At 23.1% G+C, this 22,227-nt stretch overlaps 14 protein-coding genes across 14 annotated transcripts; 6 read left to right on the top strand and 8 right to left on the bottom strand.

Annotated features, from left to right (window-relative positions):
* Positions 1-2,392: 2,392 nt before the first annotated feature.
* DICPUDRAFT_84328 (uncharacterized protein) lies at positions 2,393-3,842 on the top strand (the record flags this gene model as incomplete). The annotated part of the gene is made up of 4 exons (XM_003293762.1): positions 2,393-2,499; positions 2,839-3,010; positions 3,173-3,386; positions 3,457-3,842. The coding sequence occupies 4 exons, from the start codon at positions 2,393-2,395 to the stop codon at positions 3,840-3,842; spliced, it is 879 nt and encodes a 292-aa protein (XP_003293810.1).
* Positions 3,843-3,950: 108 nt separating this feature from the next.
* DICPUDRAFT_158728 (uncharacterized protein) lies at positions 3,951-4,829 on the bottom strand (the record flags this gene model as incomplete). The annotated part of the gene is made up of 2 exons (XM_003293756.1): positions 3,951-3,979; positions 4,484-4,829. 2 exons carry the CDS (start codon positions 4,827-4,829, stop codon positions 3,951-3,953), a joined length of 375 nt encoding a protein of 124 aa, XP_003293804.1.
* Positions 4,830-5,955: 1,126 nt separating this feature from the next.
* DICPUDRAFT_84326 (uncharacterized protein) lies at positions 5,956-6,282 on the bottom strand (the record flags this gene model as incomplete). The annotated part of the gene is made up of 1 exon (XM_003293755.1): positions 5,956-6,282. The coding sequence occupies one exon, from the start codon at positions 6,280-6,282 to the stop codon at positions 5,956-5,958; it is 327 nt and encodes a 108-aa protein (XP_003293803.1).
* An 816-nt stretch (positions 6,283-7,098) lies between these two features.
* DICPUDRAFT_158725 (uncharacterized protein) lies at positions 7,099-7,516 on the bottom strand (the record flags this gene model as incomplete). The annotated part of the gene is made up of 3 exons (XM_003293754.1): positions 7,099-7,239; positions 7,260-7,288; positions 7,504-7,516. 3 exons carry the CDS (start codon positions 7,514-7,516, stop codon positions 7,099-7,101), a joined length of 183 nt encoding a protein of 60 aa, XP_003293802.1.
* Positions 7,517-8,216: 700 nt separating this feature from the next.
* DICPUDRAFT_158724 (uncharacterized protein) lies at positions 8,217-8,797 on the bottom strand (the record flags this gene model as incomplete). The annotated part of the gene is made up of 3 exons (XM_003293753.1): positions 8,217-8,271; positions 8,403-8,518; positions 8,795-8,797. The coding sequence occupies 3 exons, from the start codon at positions 8,795-8,797 to the stop codon at positions 8,217-8,219; spliced, it is 174 nt and encodes a 57-aa protein (XP_003293801.1).
* A 225-nt stretch (positions 8,798-9,022) lies between these two features.
* Positions 9,023-9,526, bottom strand: DICPUDRAFT_42538 (uncharacterized protein; the record flags this gene model as incomplete). Its single annotated transcript, XM_003293752.1, has 1 exon — positions 9,023-9,526. The coding sequence occupies one exon, from the start codon at positions 9,524-9,526 to the stop codon at positions 9,023-9,025; it is 504 nt and encodes a 167-aa protein (XP_003293800.1).
* A 1,946-nt stretch (positions 9,527-11,472) lies between these two features.
* Positions 11,473-14,167, top strand: DICPUDRAFT_84324 (uncharacterized protein; the record flags this gene model as incomplete). The annotated part of the gene is made up of 3 exons (XM_003293761.1): positions 11,473-11,518; positions 12,593-13,869; positions 13,949-14,167. 3 exons carry the CDS (start codon positions 11,473-11,475, stop codon positions 14,165-14,167), a joined length of 1,542 nt encoding a protein of 513 aa, XP_003293809.1.
* A 1,167-nt stretch (positions 14,168-15,334) lies between these two features.
* Positions 15,335-16,687, bottom strand: DICPUDRAFT_158721 (uncharacterized protein; the record flags this gene model as incomplete). Its single annotated transcript, XM_003293751.1, has 2 exons — positions 15,335-15,378; positions 16,564-16,687. 2 exons carry the CDS (start codon positions 16,685-16,687, stop codon positions 15,335-15,337), a joined length of 168 nt encoding a protein of 55 aa, XP_003293799.1.
* A 397-nt stretch (positions 16,688-17,084) lies between these two features.
* Positions 17,085-17,500, bottom strand: DICPUDRAFT_84323 (uncharacterized protein; the record flags this gene model as incomplete). Its single annotated transcript, XM_003293750.1, has 2 exons — positions 17,085-17,189; positions 17,297-17,500. 2 exons carry the CDS (start codon positions 17,498-17,500, stop codon positions 17,085-17,087), a joined length of 309 nt encoding a protein of 102 aa, XP_003293798.1.
* A 439-nt stretch (positions 17,501-17,939) lies between these two features.
* DICPUDRAFT_84322 (uncharacterized protein) lies at positions 17,940-18,730 on the top strand (the record flags this gene model as incomplete). The annotated part of the gene is made up of 2 exons (XM_003293760.1): positions 17,940-17,956; positions 18,421-18,730. 2 exons carry the CDS (start codon positions 17,940-17,942, stop codon positions 18,728-18,730), a joined length of 327 nt encoding a protein of 108 aa, XP_003293808.1.
* A 589-nt stretch (positions 18,731-19,319) lies between these two features.
* Positions 19,320-19,493, top strand: DICPUDRAFT_158717 (uncharacterized protein; the record flags this gene model as incomplete). The annotated part of the gene is made up of 1 exon (XM_003293759.1): positions 19,320-19,493. One exon carries the CDS (start codon positions 19,320-19,322, stop codon positions 19,491-19,493), a length of 174 nt encoding a protein of 57 aa, XP_003293807.1.
* A 603-nt stretch (positions 19,494-20,096) lies between these two features.
* DICPUDRAFT_84321 (uncharacterized protein) lies at positions 20,097-20,795 on the top strand (the record flags this gene model as incomplete). The annotated part of the gene is made up of 1 exon (XM_003293758.1): positions 20,097-20,795. One exon carries the CDS (start codon positions 20,097-20,099, stop codon positions 20,793-20,795), a length of 699 nt encoding a protein of 232 aa, XP_003293806.1.
* Positions 20,796-20,970: 175 nt separating this feature from the next.
* DICPUDRAFT_158715 (uncharacterized protein) lies at positions 20,971-21,120 on the top strand (the record flags this gene model as incomplete). The annotated part of the gene is made up of 1 exon (XM_003293757.1): positions 20,971-21,120. The coding sequence occupies one exon, from the start codon at positions 20,971-20,973 to the stop codon at positions 21,118-21,120; it is 150 nt and encodes a 49-aa protein (XP_003293805.1).
* Positions 21,121-21,277: 157 nt separating this feature from the next.
* On the bottom strand, positions 21,278-21,869 carry DICPUDRAFT_158714 (uncharacterized protein; the record flags this gene model as incomplete). The annotated part of the gene is made up of 2 exons (XM_003293749.1): positions 21,278-21,411; positions 21,851-21,869. Coding segments are annotated over 2 exons (153 nt in total), but the record flags the coding sequence as incomplete, so codon positions are not given.
* Positions 21,870-22,227: the final 358 nt, after the last annotated feature.

Genomic DNA, 22,227 nt, shown 5'->3' with positions numbered 1-22,227 from the left:
AAAAAAAATAAAACCCCTGTTTTTTTTTTTTTTTTTTTTTTTTTAATGTATTATTACAGAATGTGTGTGTTATTTATATAAATATAATTGTACAATTTGATTTTTATAAAATATAAAATAATTTTGAAGCAAATAATAGCCCAGGGTATTATTATTATGTTGGTGATTTTTTTTTTTTGTCGAGAGATAAAATTAAAAAAAACTATTTTTTTTCAAAATAAAAAAAAAAAAAAAATAGTTTTACACAAGAGGTTGATTTTTGTTATAATAAAAATTTTTTTTTTATTTTTTTTATTTTTTTTTTTTTTAATATTTTGATTTTGATTTTAACAACATCCCAATTTAAATCAAACACAAACAAAATGTTAAAATAAATTTCTTTTGATTATTATTATTATTATTATTATTATTATTATTATTATTTGTGCGTGTGTGTGTTTTTTATTTAATATGACCAAAAATAAATAAATAATTAAAAAATTAAAAACCAAATAATAAAAATAATAAAAATGATTATCAACTTTTTTTTTTTTTTATTCTATAAATTGTTTTTTTTTTTTTTTTTATAAATATAAAATAAATATAAAAAATATATTATTATAGTTATAAAATAAAATATAATAATAATAAATGTTAAAGTGAAAATTTAAATTATATGGATTTTTATTATTTTATTATTTTATTATTTTATAATTTTATTATTATTTATTTAAAATTTTTTTAAAAAAAACAATAACAAGCCCTTAATACCCATAGAACACCTTTTATACCTATTAATATTATTATTATAACAGGTTAAGATTAGATAGCAGGATTTTAAAATTGATGGAAAATAATTTTTCAATAAATAGTAATAATAAATTATTAATATTAAAATTTTTTTATTAATTAATTTTAATTTAAAATTTAATGTAAAATAAAAAAATAAAATAAAGTATTTTAATAGTAATTGTAGTAGTAGTATTTATTTATTTATTTATTTATTATTTATTTATTTATTTATTTATAAACAAAAAATAATTTTTTTTTTTTTTTTTTTTTTTTTTTTTTTTTTTTCTTTTTCTTTTTCCCTGTTTTATAAGACCCAACCCAAATTAATTTTTTTGGGAGTAAAAAAAACCTAAGTAATAATTAACTTTAAAATTACAATAAAATATCTTTATAAATATTTTAAGGACACAAACACATAATAAATGATAAATAAACCAAACACCCCCAAGTGTTTTTTTTTTTATTTTTAATACTGATGTACGTGTGAAACTATATTGAAGTGTTGGTGTATGTTGGTGCGTGGGAGAGTGTGGGTGAAGAGTGGGAGCATATGTATGTATGTTATGTGTGACATAGGAAAAAGAAAAATCAAAACCCACTATTGTTTTTTTTTTATTTTTTTATTTTTTTATTTTTTTTTAAATAAAAAAAAAAATAATATATTTTGGAGGGCTATCAAAAGAAAATAAAGATAAATCTTTTTATCTTTAAATTTTTAAAATATTAACAGATAAAAATTTATCATTTTACCCCCCAAAAAAAAAATGATCAAAATTTCTTTTTCTTTTCAAATTATATTTTTATATTTTATCATCACTTTTTTTTAATATTTAAAGAGTAGTATTATTATTATTTATAAAGTTGGTTAATAATAATAGTAAAAAATAATTAATTTATTAAATTATTTTATATGTAAAGGTATGAAATATGTAATATAATTATTTAATAGGTTTATTATAATAATAAAAAATTTTCGTCAATCGTAAATTAGATTTCCAAAATTACAAATAATTTATAAATAATATTCAAATAAAATAAAAGTAATAAAAATAAAAATTATAATAAACCCACACAATTCCAAATCTATTTTTAGATTTTAATTTAAAATAATTTGAAATTAATACTTGATTTCTTTATTTATATTAATCTTTGATTTTACATTTCTTTATTCCTTAATTATTGTTCAATTATAAATTATTTATTATTTTAATAGAATTATAATATGGTGATAGGAAATCATTATCAAAAATAATTATTTATTATTTTAATAGAATTATAATATGGTAATAGGAAATCATTATCAAATAATTAAAATAAGTAAAATAATTAAAATAATTAAAATAATTAAAATAGCTATAAAATCGCCATATAGATAAATTTATTTATCGATTTTGACTTTAATCAAATTATTTATTTTAGTCATCATATTATAACTAATTTTAAAATATCCTTTTAACAATTTTATTTTTTAATTTTTTTTAAATATTTTTTTTAAATTTTTTTTTTTTCATTTTTTTTTAATTTTTTTTTTTATCATTTAATTTTTAATTTTTTTTTTTTTTTTATTATTTTTTTTTTTATTATATTTTTTATTGTTTATATATATAAATATTTTTTAAATATGCATTCACCAGATAGAGAAGGTAGACATAGCAACGGCTCATCATCAAATGGGGATAACTATAAAGATGATGCATCATATAGTAAAGATGATGAAGATTTTGATAGGTAATATTTATATTTAAACCAATTTTTCTTTTTTTTTTCTTTTCTATTATTCTATTAAATCAAATAGTTTAATAAGATAATATAATTTTAAAAAGAAACAAAAGAGAAAGAAGAAAAAGAAGAAAAACAATTTTTTTAATTAAAAAAAAAAAAAAAAAAAAAAAAAAAAAAAGAATAATAAATCCACTCCTTTTTCTTCAACTTTCAAAAAAAAAAAAAAAAATAATTAAATTCAATAAAATAATTAATTCATTTTTACCAACCCAATCTATTATTATTATAATTTATTATTCTTTTTATTCATATATATTATATATTTTATAAATAAAATTACAACAGAAAATTAAGATCACCAACCAAAACATCAGACTCTCCACCAACCTCATCATCCAACAACAACAGTTCAGACTCACATGATACACACAACAAAGGCAATACTCTTCACGTTTCCAATCTTAACCCAAAAACCAGAGAAGAAGATCTCAGAGACACTTTTGCACAATTTGGAAAAGTAATTAAAAATCAATAATAACAATAATAAATAATATCAACAAATAATCAAGTTAACTAATAATAGTACAACCATTAACCCTCTCTTTACTTTATCTTTTCATTTTTTATATTATTATTTAAAACAAAAATTAATAATCAATTTTTTTCTATTTATTTTTAGATAGCTGAATGTACTATTCTTGTTGATCCAAATACTAAAGAATCAAGAGGTTTTGGTTTCGTTACATTTTTATCGAGTGATGAGGCTACAGATGCAATTTCTCGTTTAGACTCTTCAAAGTTAGATGGTAATGTTATTAGAGTAGAAAAATCAAGAAGATCAAAACCAAGAGATCCAACCCCAGGATTTTATATGGGAAGTGAAAGAAAAAAAAGTAACTATTTATTTCTTTATTTATTATATTGGCAATTTCATATATTAACATAAAATTTTGGTCTATTTAGGAGCACCATATGGAAATTATGGACATGGTCATGGACATGGACATGGACACGGTCATCATCACCATCATCACAGAGATCCACGTGGAGGATCATATCCACCATATCCATATCCAAACTATTCTAAATATCCACCACCAGCAATTCCAACAGCTCCATATGGTGGTATGGGATATTATGCAGGTTCATATCCATCATATCCATCATACCCATCTTATGGCGGTCCAACTAAATATAATGACAGATACTCACCATATAGCAGAAGAGACGACAGAGATAGAGGAAGATCATCTTCATCAGGTGTAGACCACGATCGTGATAGAGGAAGAGATAGCGACAGAGGTGGTAGAGATAGAGATAGTTACTATAGAAGCAGAGATTCACATTAAGCTTTACATGTAAGGAAAATAATAAAAAAAAAAAAAAATTAAAATAAAAAAGAAATAAAAAAAAAATTAAAACAAATCAAAAAAAAAAAGAAATTTAAATTATATTATTTATAAAAATAATATTGCATATTTTTGAACTAATAATTTATTTTATTATTTTAAAAAACTATTTTTTATTTTTAATAATAAACTTGTGAAACCACCTTTGGTTTTAATTATTTTATCAATTCTTTTAGGGATTAGTTCATAAATTATCAATAATTATAAATTCCATACCGAGTTTCCCCAATTAATTCTTTAAATTTCCAAACCAGAGTTTATAAATAAAAGGTCTTAACACTGACCATAATTTTCAATGTTTGGAGTATCCATATGACATTTATTCCATTTTTTTGGTAAAATTGTTGAAAAATTCCAGCTCCATAAATTGAACAGTTATCTTGCAAAAGCTAAATATCTAAAGTATTGAAGTCATATTCACCAAGTATGAAATCAAACTCATCTTCTACTACCTTATAATATTTCACCATCTGTATTACCACAAATAAATGACATGTAGCCTACACCTTTCAAAGAAATTCAACTCGATGTATTTAATCTCGCCATTCATAACTTCTTTGGTTTTTTGGGATACTTCTTACATTTCAAACCTTCTAATGTAATACCTTGACGTTGGAGGGACCTTCTAATGGTGTTAATGGAAACTAGTACATTATAATTCTTGGAAAGATAACGTCTAACTTGCCCAAGAGTATGACATGTCCCATTCAATAGTAAATTTTTTATAACCCTTTCAATTCTATCTTCCAATACTTTTTTTCTACCTGGAGGTTTTTTAGGTTCAAGTGAATCATTTAATGCATAATTTCTTATAATATTTTTAATTGTTGATAAGCTGCAACCAATTAATTCTGCTTTTTTTGAATGACTAAAACCTTCTTGGTGAAGTTTTATAATCATTTCTCTTTTTTCAATAGATAATGTCATTTTATTTTATTTATTATAGTATTAATATATAATTTTATTTTTTAATAAAAAAAAAAAAAATTAATAAAAAAAAAAATTAATTATTTTTTCATTTAAATAAACCAAATTAAAAAAAAATAAAAAAAAAATATTTTTTAAAAGATATTTTAAGGAAAAATAAATAAATTTAAAAATTCCCCCTTTTTTTTTTTTTTTTTTTGAATTTCTGTGTATATTCATTTATATTTTAATCTCAACTAAATAATTTATATTTTCTTAAAAGTTAAAAATTAAAATTAAAAATTTAAAAAAATAAAAATTGTAAAAATATTTATACTATTTATTTAAATTTGTAATGTGGATGGAGTAACTGATGACCTCAGTATTTTTATTTATTGTGTTTTTTGGTATATTTTTCACATTGAAGTTTTTTTTTTTTTTTAAAATGAAGATAATATAAAATAATTTTGTTGTGGAGCTACTTTAGTTATATATGAAAAAACAAATATAAATAATTCAAATAATCAAATAAATATACAATTAATTGTTTGTGAAAACTAAAGCCGATATAACTATAACTGTATTATTTATTTAATTTAATTTATGTAATGCATTCATATGCATTTAACTTTTTTATTTAAAATTAAAAATAAAATAAAAATAAAAAATTGAAAAATTTAAAAAATAAAATTTTATTTTTTAGTTTTCAGTTCCTGAAATAATTTTAGTTTTTAATCTTTTGATGTAGATGATATTTGAATAGGGGTATGTGCAATTAAATTATTTCTGAGGTTTTTGCAAATATGTGTAAGATCAAAAATACTCTGAATGATTTAGTATGCTCAGACTGGTCGAGTAATTTTCTGCCTGGTTGATGATAAGTATGATCATACTTATCATGATGGATCTTTTGATTGAAAAAAGTGAATTTGATCTTTACTTTGTTCTTCGCTGATTTGGTATTTTTGTAGCATTGTGTAAACATAATTGCTGACATCGTAACCATCCATCATTAAACCTTCTATTAATATTAATGATGCCATGATTTCTATTATTGCTTCCAGTGTATTCTTGCCATTGGTTGGAAACTTGCCAAGATTGAAACATTTTACCATCCAAGCTTTGAAGAAAAATTTGAATAACCTTTTTAGCTAGATTTGCAGAAACAATCTTTAGTAAACGATTTTTCTTTAATTTTTTCATCATCGACATATCCATTACAAAGCCCAATTAATTTTGATCCATGTACATCGTTGTACAATCTTTTGAGAATATCAATTTCGTCCACTGCAACACCTACATAGTATGGTTTATTCTTTTCGGCACTCGATGAATCAATGTCATTTCTAAGAGTATGCATTCTAGAAATGAATTCATTCTCATAGAAACAATTAGGTTCTTTATTGAAACGTGCAATTGATGATTCTGAAGGACAGGGGATACCACCATAACTATAACGAAGGTGTTTTGACATAATTGAAACGCATCAGAAAGTTCTAGAAAAATAATGAATGTTGCCGAAAGAACTTTATCCTATCTAGTAGGAGAACCTCCGATCTAGTCATATGAAAAGGTTATCCAAACTAGTTGGCCGATTCACTTGTTATCAAATGCGAAACAATTATATCTGAAGAAATAAATTATATATGAAAAAATAAAATTATAAAAAAAAAGAAAAAATAAATTTTTTTTTTTTTGTATTTAAAAAAAAAAAAAAAAAAAAAAAAAAATTTTTGAAAAAAAATTATTTGTTTTTGAAAAATAAAATCGAAAACTGAAAATCATTGTTGTTTTTATTTTTTCGTGCATCACCATTAATCTAAAAATATAATTTAAAATTATAATCATTTTAAATACTAAAAACGAATATTATTTTCATTTTTATTAATAAAAACCTCAACCAATATTAATATTTATAATTAAAGATGGATTACTTATAGTTATTGTAATTATTTAATGTTATATAGTTCTGGAAGTAAAGATAAATCATCTTTTGCAAATTTACAATAAACTGTATACTGTATATATAATATATTCACTGTTTTATTTCCGTTTCTCTAATTTAAGTTTTATTTAAATTGAAGAGAAAAAAATATTAAAAATGAATAATAATAATAAAAAATTAAAATTAAAAAAAAATAAATATAAATAAAATGAAAGACATTTAATAGTAAAGAAATTGTTAAATCACTTTTTATTATAATTGTTTTAAATTTATATTATAATTATTTAATTTGGTTTATAGAAATATTGATTGATTCTAATTGTGCCTAGATCTTTTTTACCAGTATTAATGGAGGGCGAGGTTTTCCATAATCCTTGATTGCTCCAATAGTTGATTTAAATCTATAAATTGTTGCTGTAGTTGTTTTGATGGTGAATGAACATCAAAGTTTAGTGGACTTCCAGAAGTGGTGAGTTTTGATATTCCCTAATTTGGTCAATAATTACGAAAGCTTCAGTGTTTTTACCTTCTCTTCCTAAAATTATTTTATTTCTATCATAATTGCTTGGCCAGAGCGAATTAATGATATTCATAAAATAATTGATTAGGTTGATTGGCATCATTAGTGTTGACTTGATAAATATTTGATGACAGGCTATGAATTGCGACCACATATACTAAAAATACAACAGATATTGCACAACTTGACACAGTAGGTCCCAAATTATTTGATGAGTTCGGAATATATACCACTTGATACCATTTTATCAAAAACAGAGCTTGATGAAACATGATTCTACACTATTGGATACAATAGACTCTACAGCTTGATGAGGCAGATTCGTTACTTCTACCTTTGATAAACAAATAATTCACTACCTGGTGTAAAAGATTCTTAAGCACTACTTGATACAATGGGTTTCACACTTGATGCAACTGATTCTAAGCTACTGTACAAATATATCATACATTTCTCGAATCAGGCTCTGTTTTATTACCACTTATTGAAATAGGTTACCATACTTGATTTACACTAAATATAATAAAATTTAATTTGTGTTAGTATTGTGTTCATCTACGAATCCCATTTTTATATAGATTTTTTGTTTTAAAATAATGTGCTTATTTACTTACTTGAAGGCTTTTTAAATCTATTATTATTGATCTAGGATCATTTTTTTGAAATATTTATGCATTTATTGTGTGATGCAAAAAATAAAATGAAGAAATATTAAATTTTTTTTATTTAAAAAAAAAATATTAAAAAAATCAAAAAAATCAAATTTTTTTAAAATTTAAAAAAAAGAAAGCTCGGGAGATTATTGGCTGAATAAATCGGCTATACTGCAGTGATTACAACCTTGATAATAAATAAAATAAAATAAAAAGATTATTAATATATATTTTAATATTAAATAAAAATATTAATAAATATAACATACCTAAGTTATTGAGCTACTACTTTAAATATTACTTGGACCACCATTTGACCAATTACTTTTACTATTTGAACTACTACTTAAAATATTATTTGACCCACCAATTGAACCGCTATTTGACTACCAACTGACCGATTGTTTTAACCAACGTTAGAATTAAGATGAAAGATACCACATGAACCACTACTTGACCGGTTAATTTAAACCAACTTTGAATTACGATGAAAAACCACTTGAACGACTACTTGATTGATCACTTGAACCACACTTGATCGATTACTTGAACCACCATTTGAATTACGATAAAAATTATCACTAAAACCACACTTGACCGGTTATTTGAACCAAAACTTGAATTGTGATGTGAACTACCACTTGAACCACCACTTAACCGATTACATGAACCATTTAAATCACCGTTTGAACCACACTTGATCGATTAGTTGAACCACCATTGTGACCTTAAATTAAATTTGCTATAGGCTTTTTGATACGTTTGGGCGATTTTTTTTCAGATGCTGCTTATATTTTTCCAAATGACTAATGATGGTTATTAATATATGTTTAAAATTAATTTTTAAAAATAATATTATATTACATACCATTTTCTGTCTATAAATTATTGATTAGGTGTACTAATACCGAAATCTATAAGACCAATGTCAAAACATGCTGTGAATAGAGCTAAATCTATTGTATTAAAAAAATAAATTAATAATTTATAAAAAAATTATAAAAAATAAAAAAAATAGAAAATATAATTATTTACCTTTAATGGTTTTAAATGTACCTCGAATTACTTTATATATTGGACCATAACTTTTTAATTATTAAACTTGGCGTAAGGAACCATAGTGTTGTTCTGCATGGTGAGACAAAATAATAGCTCTAGAGTTTTCAATTGAACGTGGAGTGATTTCAATGAAAAAGCTGCTGTTAGACTCAACGGATGAGATAACGGTAATTTGAGATTTGAAAATCTCAGCAGCGGCGAGTAATGTTAAGTGGTCTCCCCATGTACCCCTTCTTGCCATTTGATTGCAGTACTTATACCAACTAGTGGCATTGGCAAATTCGTATATTTTGGCACCATTTGAAAGGGTTAAATTTTTGTTTTTCATGAGCCATGTAACAATAGCTCTTCTAATTTCCATACTATGGTTTAAATCGCCATAAATTTGGTCAGATAAAGCATGCATCTGACAATTGCCATCACCTGGGATGACTGTACGGTTCTCTAAACCGTAGAGCTCCAAACGTTCATTTAAACGTTTTATAGCTTTATCTTGTGGTGGTGGTTGAGGAGTATTGACTGTCCCTGAGTCAATATCCATAGATCCATAAAATTGATTTTTATGATCAATAATATGTGTGTTGTTTGTGTTTGATTGTGGTTGTGGTTCCTCTTGTTGTAGCTTTTCATATGCATCCATAGCTCTAAATAATTTTTTATAATAAGGTATTGATGCAGTATGATTTGGTTTTGGTTGTGGTAATTGTGGTTGTTGGAGGAGGACTGGGATTGGTTGTGGTTGCTGGAGTGGGATTGGTTGTGGTTGCTGGAGTGGGAGTGGTTGTGGTTGCTGGAGTGGGATTGGTTGTGGTTGATGGAGTGGTTGTGGTTGCTGGAGTGGGAGTGGTTGTGATTGTTGGTTTTGTTGTGGTTGTGGTTCTGGAACTTCTGGTGTATTTTTTTGTGGTGGGTTATTTTTTTTATGGAATTCCTTATAAAATTCGTCGTCGTAGAAAAAGTCCTCGACGTTTTCGGTTCCATCTGGGTAGTAGCATTTGGTGGTGTTATTTCTGGTTTTTCTAAAAAACCAGTAAAAAATGAACAAAACAATAAAACAAATTACAATAGTATACATTTTTATTAATTTACAAAATGAAAATACTATTTAAAAATCTAAATAAAATAAATAACTGTTATTATATTTTTAAGGATGTGGATATATAAAAAATAATTTTTTTTTTTTTTTTTTAATATAATATACAAATAAAATATATAAATAATTATTTACAAAATAACAAAAAATAACAAATAATATAATAAAATAATTTACAAAGAATATATTTTTTTTTTTTTTTAAATATAATATACAAATAAAATATAATTACTTACAAATAAAAAATAATGTAATAAAATAATGATTATGCTATGAGTGAAGTTGTATATAAAAAAATAGTGTGTGTGTGGTTATTAAAGCTATTATTTTTAATAAAAAAAAAAAAAAAAAAAAATTATAATTTAAAAAAAAAAAAAAATTAAAAAAATATAATAAATTAAAAAAACAATATATTAAATAAAAAAAAATTATAAATTGTGAACTTAATTTTTATACAGATTACCATATAATCAACTAAAATAATAAAACTTTTATCTTTATAAATAAATAATTTCAAATTTTAAAGAAAAAACCGTTTCCCAATTAAAGGCGGTGCTATCTGGTTTACAATATTCAGATAAACAACTACATTCAATACTTTAAATCAAACGAAATGGGGAATTGAACCACACTAATGTAAACAGTTTTTTCAAAAAAATTAATCAACTATAATATAAAATTAGAAAAATATTATATAATTCTTTAATATAGAAATCATATACTAAAAGTATTTAATTACATAAATAAAAAAACAATAATTTTTAAAATAAAAAAATGATTTTATTTTTATATTCTTTCATTTTTTTTTACCTCTTTTCTTTTCTTTCATTTTTTTTGTGAAACTATTCCTTTACTATTTTTTATTTTCATTTTCTTATAATTATAAATTTTAAAATTAGTTTTTAAAAGTATAGATAATGTGCTGATTATTATTTCATACTCTTAACAAATAAAATAAAAAGAAAAAATTTTTGATCAAACTTTTTTTTTATTCTTTAATAAAATTTAAAAAGGAGTTTACTTTATTAAAATTATATTTATAATTAAAGATGGATTACTTATAGTTATTATTATTATTATTATTATTATTATTATTATTATTATTATTATTATTATTATTATTATTGTAATTATTTAATGTTATATAGTTCTGGAAGTAAAGATAAATCATCTTTTGCAAATTTACAATAAACTGTATACTGTATATATTCACTGTTTTATTTCCGTTTCTCTAATTTAAGTTTTATTTAAATTGAAGAAAAAAAATATTAAAAATGAATAATACAAAACCAAAACATAAAGTCGAATTATTGTTTTTTTTTTTTTTTTTCCAAAAAAACAATAATCAATATTAAATTATAAAATAAGTATTCATAATTATATTTATTTTTAAAATGTATGTTAAACTAAAACCTCAACAAATCCAAATCAAAAAAAAAGGTAATTTTTTTTTTAATATTATTTTTTTTTTTAAAAAAACATTTTAAAATGAAAGTAAATGCACAATTAGAACATCATGATAATCAAAAAAAAACTATTATTTATTTTACCAATAGATTTTAATTTAATATGAGGCCAAAACAACTATTAAAGTTAACCTATTTATTACAATTACAAAATCAAATAATATACTGCACTATAGTTGATTTCTAAAAAGTTGGTGGGTGTGTTTTATATTAAATTATGTAAATAAAAAAAATTAAAAAAAAAGAAATGAATTATTTTAATATTTTAAAAAAAAAAAAAAAAAAACTACCATTACTATCTCTGATATATGTTTGTTTAAAAACATGATTATAATGTTGTTTATATTTTAATATGTATATTTATTTAATTTTTTACATTATCATATTTTTATTTTAAAAAAAAATTTATTTTAAATATTATAAAAAAAAAAAAAAAAAAAATTATTTTTCTTTATTTTTTTTTTGACAAATTAAAAAAGAAATAACCAAAATATAATTAAATTACTGTATAAATAAAGAAAATTAATCAATGAAAATTAAATAGCTGTGTATATCATATAATGTAATAACTATTTTAATTTTTCTATTTCAAAAATTTATAAAGTTCTTTAGTTTTTTTTTAATAATCACGATGTTCCTAAATTAGGGATTTGCTTTTGCGGAAACACTGTTTTATTTATACCACCAACAAAAAACCTTTGTGTGTGGGTAACCACATATAATTTATAATTTCAAAAAAAAAAAAAATTTTTAAATTTAAAGTTTTTAATTTAAAGTTTTTTTAAATTTAAAGTTTTTTTTTTAATTTTCGTCGCGAATTTTTTTTTTTTTTTTTTTTATTATTTTATCCACATACAAATAATTATTTACATTTTTCTTTTTATATAATAACAAAAAAAAAAAATAATAAAATTTAATTTCATCAATAGCTTATTATATTAATTAAATAATTCAAATTTCATTAAATAATAATTTGCGAATCACTATTATTTCATAATCATAATATAATATAAAATGAATTATTTAATAATTTTATATCTATTTTTAGTTGCTATCATCGGTATTTTACTCAGCTTTTATGTAAATAAACGTTCATCCAACAACAACAACAACAACAACAACGATGGTATCTCTAGCAACAATAACAATAGCAACACCAACCCACATCAAAATACACCAATCCATAATACTGCTCCAATATCTAGACAAACACAACAAACACAACAACCACAGCAACAAGAAGAAGTACCAGAAGAGGAACCAGAACAATCACAATCACAGCCACAGTCACAACCAAAACGTCCTGCTTCAACCCCAGATTATAAAAAACTAATTCAAAGTCTTCATGAATACGAAAAACAACAACAAGAAGAACAAGAAGAAGAATCACAAGAACCACAAGAACAATTTCCAGATTCAAGGGGTCAAGCCAGCAGTTACCCATCTTTTGACACAACCCACTCACGTTATACTGCCGCTGTTGATGTTCCACCAACCACTGAGCCACAACAACACTCACAACAATCCTCAGGTTCAAGGGGTCAAGCCAACTGCTACCCATCTTTTGATACAACTCACTCGCGTTATACTGCCGCTGTTGATGTTCCACCAACCACCGAGCCACAACAACACCCACAACAATTTCCAGCTTCAAGGGGTCAAGCCAGCAGTTACCCATCTTTTGACACAACCCACTCACGTTATACTGCTGCTGTTGATGTTCCATCAACCACTCAGCCACAACATCACCCACAACCAACATATTCATCTTCAAGTGCTCATAACTACCCAACAATAAATAGAGCACATTCTCGTCATAATACCGCTGCTTCCAAATCAACCGCTGTCCCAACATCTACCAGTAGCACTCCAATAAAGAAGAGATCATTGGAGTCCGATGACGAAGAATATATAGGAAAAAATATGGGATCCAATAAAAAACATAAATTTGAAGATGAAGAAGAATTTAAAAGGGTCCAAGCAGAAAAAGAAGAAATGGAAAGATTGGAAAGGGAAAAAGAAGAAATGGAAAGATTAAAAAGAGAGCGTGAAGAAAAAGAAAGATTAGAAAAAATAGAAGAGGAACGTAAATTAAATGAACAATTAGAAAAAGAAAGATTGGAACAGGAACAAAAACAAAAAGAACAAGAAGAACAAGAAGAAAAAGAAGAAGATAACAAATGTTACATTTGTTACGAAGATATGGAGACCGAGAACATTGCCACCATAGATTGTGGTCACAAATTCTGTATTGATTGCATAAATACATGGTACAAAATAAAAAATACTTGCCCATTCTGTAGAGAAAGATTTAATACAATTAAAGTAAGTTAATTCATATATTCATATTTAAACTTTATAAATAAAAAAATATATATTAATTTTTTTCATTATTTAATTGTAGAGAGATGGCCATGATACAATCATTGTAGAGAATGTTGAAAATAGAGCCCACGAACAACATTTAGATAATCAGGTCTATGATGATTCCGATGACTCTGATGATGACTCCCGTGTTGAAATCGTTGATCATAGAGAACTTATTTATCACATTTTATTGCGTCGTCGTTTTTTAGATAATATTCACGACGCAATATTTGATGAATATTTTGATATTGATTAATCATGAAATTAATGGAGATTAAATTAATAATTAACACACTTTATTCGAAGTTTCATTTTACGAATCGATGAAGAGTTAATTATTAATTATATCATTCCTTTCAAATTTTCATTTAATAATATCAACTGCAACTATCCACATCATTCGTAAGTTTCTCAAAAGATTTCAAAGTCACATCATTATCAACATTTAAAATAAATATAGCAATCATACAATTCAGCTCTACAGAAAAAGAAAAGAAACGGTCTAAAAATACAAAATCTTCCAGTTATAATTATTAGTAAAGAAACCAAAAAGGTAACTACAATAATAACATTTATATAATTATAATTATATATGAATATAAAAAAACTAATATTTGACTTTACAATACTGTATTATTTAGTCTAGTTCCAATTCTTTATTCCTCAATACCAATAAGTTTTCAGTTTATAGTCTCTATTCTAACGTCGGGGTTTTTACGATCATATATTCAGTAACAAAGTGCACGATACAGTATTCAACTTAACCATAACTAAATAATTTATTAATTTAAATAATTTAAAAAAAAAATTATTTTTAAAAAAAAATTTTCGAATTATTTTTTAATATTTTTTTATTAGCACCAATTATTATAATAGTAATAGTATATATAAACTAGTTTATAAATAACATTTCATACTCAAAGTAATTAACTAATGAAACTTTAAATCTACATAATTTTTAGAAAAGTATCAAATTATATTAAAATGTAAAATTGAATTAAAGGCATTTTCAATTACAAGGTACAATTGTTATTATTAAATTATATCATATTTGGTTTTTTTTTTCATATATTAAAGCCCCGTGCCTCTGTAGTTTGCGAATTATTACGTGAGATTAATGATCATGTTAAAGGTCGGTTGAAGAATGTCCAGTCCATTTATCAATAACAGCATTTCATTCTTTTAAGATTTCTCTTTAGTTATTGCCTCTCGTTTTAAAAGAGCTTTATCACAATATTTATACGAAAAAAACATTGGCTGTTGTCAATTCATATGGTTATATTGGTTATTTAAAAATTTCAACTCCAGAGCACTAAATTAAGTTTATTAAATAGCAATATATTATATCGTCTTTCTATTTTTTTTTTATTTTTTTTATTTTTTTTTTTAGAAGATAAAATGCTTTAAATTAATCAGTAAAACTTTAAAGTTCATTTACATTATGTAATGTATTATCATCAAAATTCACTTAATTAATAAATTATAACTTAAATATCCAGTTAATCAAATATAATAATTTTAATAATTAAAAATAATTAAGTTTAAAAAAATAAAAAAATAAAAAATAAAAAAATAAAAATTTTCTTTTTATTCAATTTTCACACAAACTTAAAAATCATATAATTTTATTATCTTTATTTTTATTGTTTATTTATAATTTATTTACTATAAAAGTTCATTTACATTATTTTTTTAAGATATATCACCGGGAAGATTTGTTTAATATAAAAGTTTTTCGCTCAATCTGGGTCTCGATCCCAGGACCTACAGCTTAGAAGGCTGTCGCAATTCCAACTTTGCTAATCGAGCTTTTATGATATAATCCTTTTCGGTGCCCTTCTAGGTCCGCAAAAAATATAAATTTCCCTTAATTCATTAAATCCCTTAGAAACAATTTTTAATCAAACTTTGCACAGAATAAACAAGAAAAAATTGAGAAGAGGGTATAAAAGATAATAATTAAGCCTTTAAAGTAGGATTTCAATATATTTCGATAAGTTGGACCCTCAAGCTTTTGTTGGTAACTTTAATATTTTATAATAAAATTTTCAATTTATAATCTGTTTACATCAATGTCATAACTTACATAACAGTCTTGGGCCCAATGTGATGTTCTTCCACAATTGAAACAGGAATTTATTTCATTGTAATCACTTCTATGTACTTCTCTATGGATATTGAGCTACTTGCAAAATTGAAGAAATGAATCATTTTAATATGGTAATTATCTCACCCATACTAAAAAATTCATTCACTTTTTCTTGTTTTCTTTCAAATAAAATGAATGAATTTTTTAGTATATAAATTACTCATAAAGTACTAAAAAGTTCATTCACCTTTTCTTGTTTACTTTCAAATAAAATGAATGAATTTTTTAGTATATAAATTACTCATTTTTTATTAATATTAATTAATAAAAGTTAAATATGATTCAAAAATAAAATAAATTTGAATATTTATTTATATAATATTATAATGATTAAAATTTTATTTTTTTATATTATTATGTATATTATTATTTTTTAAATGATTAATATTTTTTTTATTAATGAATATTATTATTATTTTTTGAATTTTCAAAATTTTTTTCCAATTGACACATTTGAAAACAGATCATTATACACATTGCATGTAATTCGGGAGATAATTTACATTTGGTATTGCCAATTCCAGATCTTTTAACTGAGCTATTACCTCTTTCAACAGGTGTTCTTAAAGCTGCCTGTTTCTGTTGAAATGAAGATTGTATTTTTTTTTTGTTCTTGGGTTTTATCATTTATTGTTTTCTCGTCTAAAAATTTATAATAACAGGATGGAGTTATGTAAATTGATCCAGGATATGCTATATTGAAATTAAAATCTTAATTAATATTAATTAAATAATATATATACAACAACAACATTATTTATAAATTAATTTACCAGAATCAGCTAGAATATTTAAATCATTTTCAATTGCAAATTGATCTATTTGAGATAAAAAAGCAAATGTACTATCATGAATATTTCCTTTTGCTATTGAAACATAATATATTCATTTCCCTATCAACTAAAACTTCTGATGATAAAATTGGTTCTCCAACATCCAATCTAAAATCTGCCTGATGGGGGTGAACTCTGTCTCTTTTAACATTTATTATAAGATTTTTTAATAGGTGAATTTAAATTTTTTTCTAATCTCTTGGGAATGACATAAAGTTATTTTTCATTTTCCTTGTTCTTCTATCATCCAGCAAATCATATGCTAAATATAAATCTAGAATAGAGTCTGTTCTTTTCTCCATTTGGATCAATAATTGACGATAGTTTTTTAATTTTAATTTTTTTCTTTTTAATTCTTGAAATGAAATTTGTTTATCTTCTTTTATTTCTTTTATTTTATTACATTTTTTCCTATTTTAAACGTTTCTTCATATAAATTGTCTGAATCAAAAAATTCTAAAAACTCGGTTTGTATTTTATTTTCGACAATAAAACTAAATGGTTCAATTGGATCGAACCTACTGGTATCATATAAATTCTCTTCGTCACTTGAATCATTAATATCATCTTGATCATTCAAATCATCACCCAAAACCTGATAATCCATATTATTATTATTATTATTATTATTATTATTATTATTATTATTATTATTATTATTTTAAATATATTATATTGTCATTTAAATATAAACCTTTTCCTTTTGTATATTCCATAAGACCTATCAAATCCATAATATGTAAACCAGAAGTTGTTATTTCAATATTGTTTATAAAATATTTCTTTATCACACCAAATTGGGCAATTGTATAAAAAAATTTCCTAATTATTCATTTTTTTAAATATATATATTATTTTTTATAATAGTATTTTAATAAAAGATTTTTCACTGTGTGTAGTATTATCAAAAAAGTTTATTTATAAATATATTTTTAATTTTGTGTTATTTTTATAATTTAAAAAAAATAAAAATAATTATTTAAAAAATAAAAAATTCGAAAAATAAATAAAAAATTTCCCACACTACAACCACGTTTATTGTGTGAATGTGTTGTGTGAGTGAGTGAGTTTGAATGTGAGTTTGTGTTAATTTTATATCTGTGTATAAATTTTTTTTTTTGTATGTGGGTGTGTATCAGAGTCGAGTTGTACAAAAATGTAATTATACAGATCTGTTTTTTGTACATACAGATCTGTATAAATGTAATTATTTAAATTTATATACAAAAAAACAACAATTTCTAAATACATTTATTCTGAATATTCTATCATTGTTTGTCATATTTACATGTAATTTTATGTAAAAAAAAAATGTAAAAATATGAAAAAAAATGTAATATGAACTTTTTAATAAAATTTCCATTTCAATAAAATTAAGATTTTTTTTTCTTTGTATAAATTGCCAATATTAAGAATTATATTCCCAATTTTTTAAAATTATACTATAACCATCAAATTAACAATAAATAATTACCATTTTATCTTAATTTATTTATTTTTTATCTTAATTTTAATAAAAAACAATAGAATTATTAATAATAATAATAATAATAATAATAATAATAATAATAATAATAATTTTATAAATTCAAAAGATGGATATAATAATTCATTATATCCAAATCCAATAAAAAATAAAAAATCGAATTTACGACAAAATTCTTCATTTAACTCATACATGGATCATAAAGAAAATATTAGAACAAGATCAACAAAATTGTCACCATTAAGTCAAAATAAACTAGATGAATATGATACATATGTAAAACCCTCTCAACCTGAAATTTTAATCAATAATCAAGTTAAAAGTAAAAAAGCATCATCACATGAAGAATAAATCATCAAATGAATTATCAAAAGAAAAAAAGATTAAAATTGAAGAAATTAATGATGATGATGACGATGATGAAGAAGAATCAAATGATAAAATAAAAAAAAAAAAAATATTTTGGAACTTTGTATTTTTTGCCATATTGATCCAATCTACCAGAACAATTTCTAATTTTATCTTCAATTTTTTTTTCAGGAAAATTGGTATGAAATTGTTTGTTAAAAAAAATGTGGACAAAACTAAAGATGAAAGAAAAAATGAAAGAAGAAAAAGATTCCAACATTTAATGAATGTCCACCAAGATGATTTGGTTATTAGGAATAAAATTGTATTACTTCAAATAATGCCAGGTATTCAATCTCAATTTTAAAAAAATGCTCTTAAACCAATCCAAAATCAATAAAAAAAATCTTTTTTTAAATAAAAATCATTATAATTTTTTAAATATATTATTTTTTGTTAAGAGAAAAACTTTGTTATAATTTTATTTTTATACACACTTAAAATAATTTTTTTTTTTTCATTTTTAGTGATAATATATTTTTTTTATATACTAAAAAATTCATTCATTTTTTATGAAAGAAAACCGATAAACATGAATGAATTTTTTAGTATGAATGAATTTTTTAGTATGAATGAATTTTTTAGTATGGACGATTTTGCAAGTAGCTCATTGCTACATTCAGATAAAAACTGCAATTCCAAAGACAACTCTCCATATGAGGCTTTTAAAAAATTATCTGATTTCCGCGTCAAACTTTTTAAATAAATAATAAACTATAATTAAAATACATTTTAAATAAATTAATTAAACTATATTTAATTAAATATTGATAGTAGTAATAAAAAAAAACAAATTTTTATTATCTTTTATTTTTATTTAATTTAATTAATATGAATTGTAAACTTTAGTGTGACATGAACCAAACGAAGTTTTTGTAATTATATTATTTTCTTAAAGTTGCTTTTTAACTTGATCTAATGGTTTGTTAACTTTAATAATAGAGGAATATTTCAATATGAACTAAAGAACTCTTGTTAAATTTTTTTTTTTATTATAATAATCAAATATACTTTTTCCTTTTTCATTTAAACACTGTTTAAAATTTTTTAATTTTTTTTAATTTACTTTTTTTTTTAATTTTCTTTCATTGTATTTTGAAAAAGTTTTTTTTTTAATTTTTTTTCATAGCATTTCGAAATAGTTTTTTTTTTTTTTTTTTTTTTTTTCTTTATTATTTTATATACATACAAATAATCATACATTTTTATTTTTTCATAATAATATTCTGCACATATAATAATTTTTAATAATAACAATAATAATTTTTTATATTTTTAAAATAATTTACAACTTAATTAATATTTAAAAATGGATTTATTACTTTTTTTTTACTTTTTATGTGGTATCGCCAGTTTCTCATTAGCATTTTTTATTATCAAAAAATACAATAACAATAATAATAACAATTACAATAACAATAACATTAGAAACAACAATAATACCACCCACACCCAAGACCCAATCAACCCATCTGCCATTGCATCATCTGCCTCTACATCATCTGCCTCTGCCTCTGCATCATTTGCCTCTGCACCAGCATCTTCTGTATATACACGATCTGCACCATTTGTATCTGTATATGCACCAGGATCATCAATACCTGCAAGATCTGCATCATTGGTACCTGCAAGATCTGCATATGCACCATTTGCAGAGGCATCAGTATCTGCACCAGTATCATATGTATCAGCACCATCAGGATCAGAATATGTATCATCTGCACCAGCACCATCTGCACGATCTGCCTTTGCCTCTGCCTATGACTCTGCACAACCAGCATTAGCATCAGTCTCTGCACCAGCATCATCTGTATCTGCATCATCTGTATCTGGATCTGCACCAGTATCATCTGTATCTGCACTATCTGCCTATGCATATGCCTCTGACTCTGCACCATCAGCCTCAGTCTCTGTACCATCACCATTATCAAGAACCACAAATTTAGAAAGCCAGTATCCAGAAATAGCCATGACTGGGCGTCTGGGCGTCCACATCAACTGGCAATAGTCCAATGAAGAAAAGACCATTGGAATTAGATAATGTAATAAATTGGGATACAATTTCAAAAAAGCATAAACTCAGAGATGAAGAGAGTTTAAATAGAGACAATCAAATTTTAATTGAAACGGAAAGAGTAAGAGAAGAAAAAATAAAATTAGACAAAATTATAAGAGCAAGGGAAATGGAAAGAATATCAAAAATTTTCAGAGAAAGGGAAGAAATTGAAAGAATTCTAATAAATCAAATACTTCAAAGAGAACAAGATATAAAAGAAGAATACGAAAGAAGAAAATTAGAAAGAATTCAAAAAGAAAGAGAAGTAAAGATATGAACAATCAAAATTGAGAGGCATCCAAAGACAACTAAAAAGAGAAGAAAGAGCAGAAATTGAAAGAGAAAATAAAGAAATAAAAAGATTAAAGAGAATTCAATAAGAATTAAGAGAAGAACAAAGAATATTAGAACAAGAAAGATTGGAAAGGGCCCGTTTAGAAAGGGACGACAAATGCACAATTTGTCTTAGTGAAATTGAGACCAGTGAACTCGCAACCATTGCATGTGTTCATAGATTCTGCTATGTATGTATTGATGAATGGTCCAAAAGCTACCTTACCTGCCCAAACTGTAGATTACCATTTACTGACATCAGAGTAAGTAATCCATTAAATTTATATTAATACGAAATAATTAAAATATATTAATTTATTTCATTTTATTATTTATTGCAGAGAGTAGCTAGTGCTCAAGGTTTATAGGGCAATGACGATAAAGATAAATATGAAAATGACTATATTGATATGGATCAATAATGAAATTGATGGCGGTTAAATTAATAGTTTAAATTCTTTATTCAATGTTTCATTCATTAGAACTAGATTAAGACTAAATTATTAATAAAATCGTTTAATTCAATGTTTCAATTATTGAATTCGATGGAATTAAGAAAGTCATCTACATCATCCAGAAACAATCATCTTTATCAACATTTGTCATAAGAAATAATGTATCACACTAGTTCAAATCTACAGAATAATTCTAAATGTCCCAAGATCAAATATAACAAAATAATTCCAAAGGTAACTATAATTATAATATTTAGATAATTATTAATATATTTGAATATAAAAGATACTAATATAATATAATTCTTGGTTAAGTTAAATCCAATTTTTCCTTTTTTTCCGCCAACATATTTTCTTCATTTTTCTTCTAAAGGTAATTAAAATGATAATATTAATATAATTATTATTATTTTTATATAAAAAAGAAACTTATATTTAATTCATATTTAGTTAAATTCTTTCTTTTTCATACCAACACGTGCTATTTAAAGTCTATACTCAAGGCAACTATAATGTTAATATTAACATAATTATTTTTTAAAAAAAAGATACTAATATATTTTTTAGCTCTATCAACCGTTTTTAGTCGCTGTTTA

This window comes from Dictyostelium purpureum (assembly GCF_000190715.1).
Source record: "Dictyostelium purpureum unplaced genomic scaffold DICPUscaffold_467, whole genome shotgun sequence".
NCBI classification, from domain to species: Eukaryota; Evosea; class Eumycetozoa; order Dictyosteliales; family Dictyosteliaceae; genus Dictyostelium; species Dictyostelium purpureum.
Note: the sequence above shows the minus strand (reverse complement) of the source record. Positions and strands in the feature narration are given on the sequence as shown.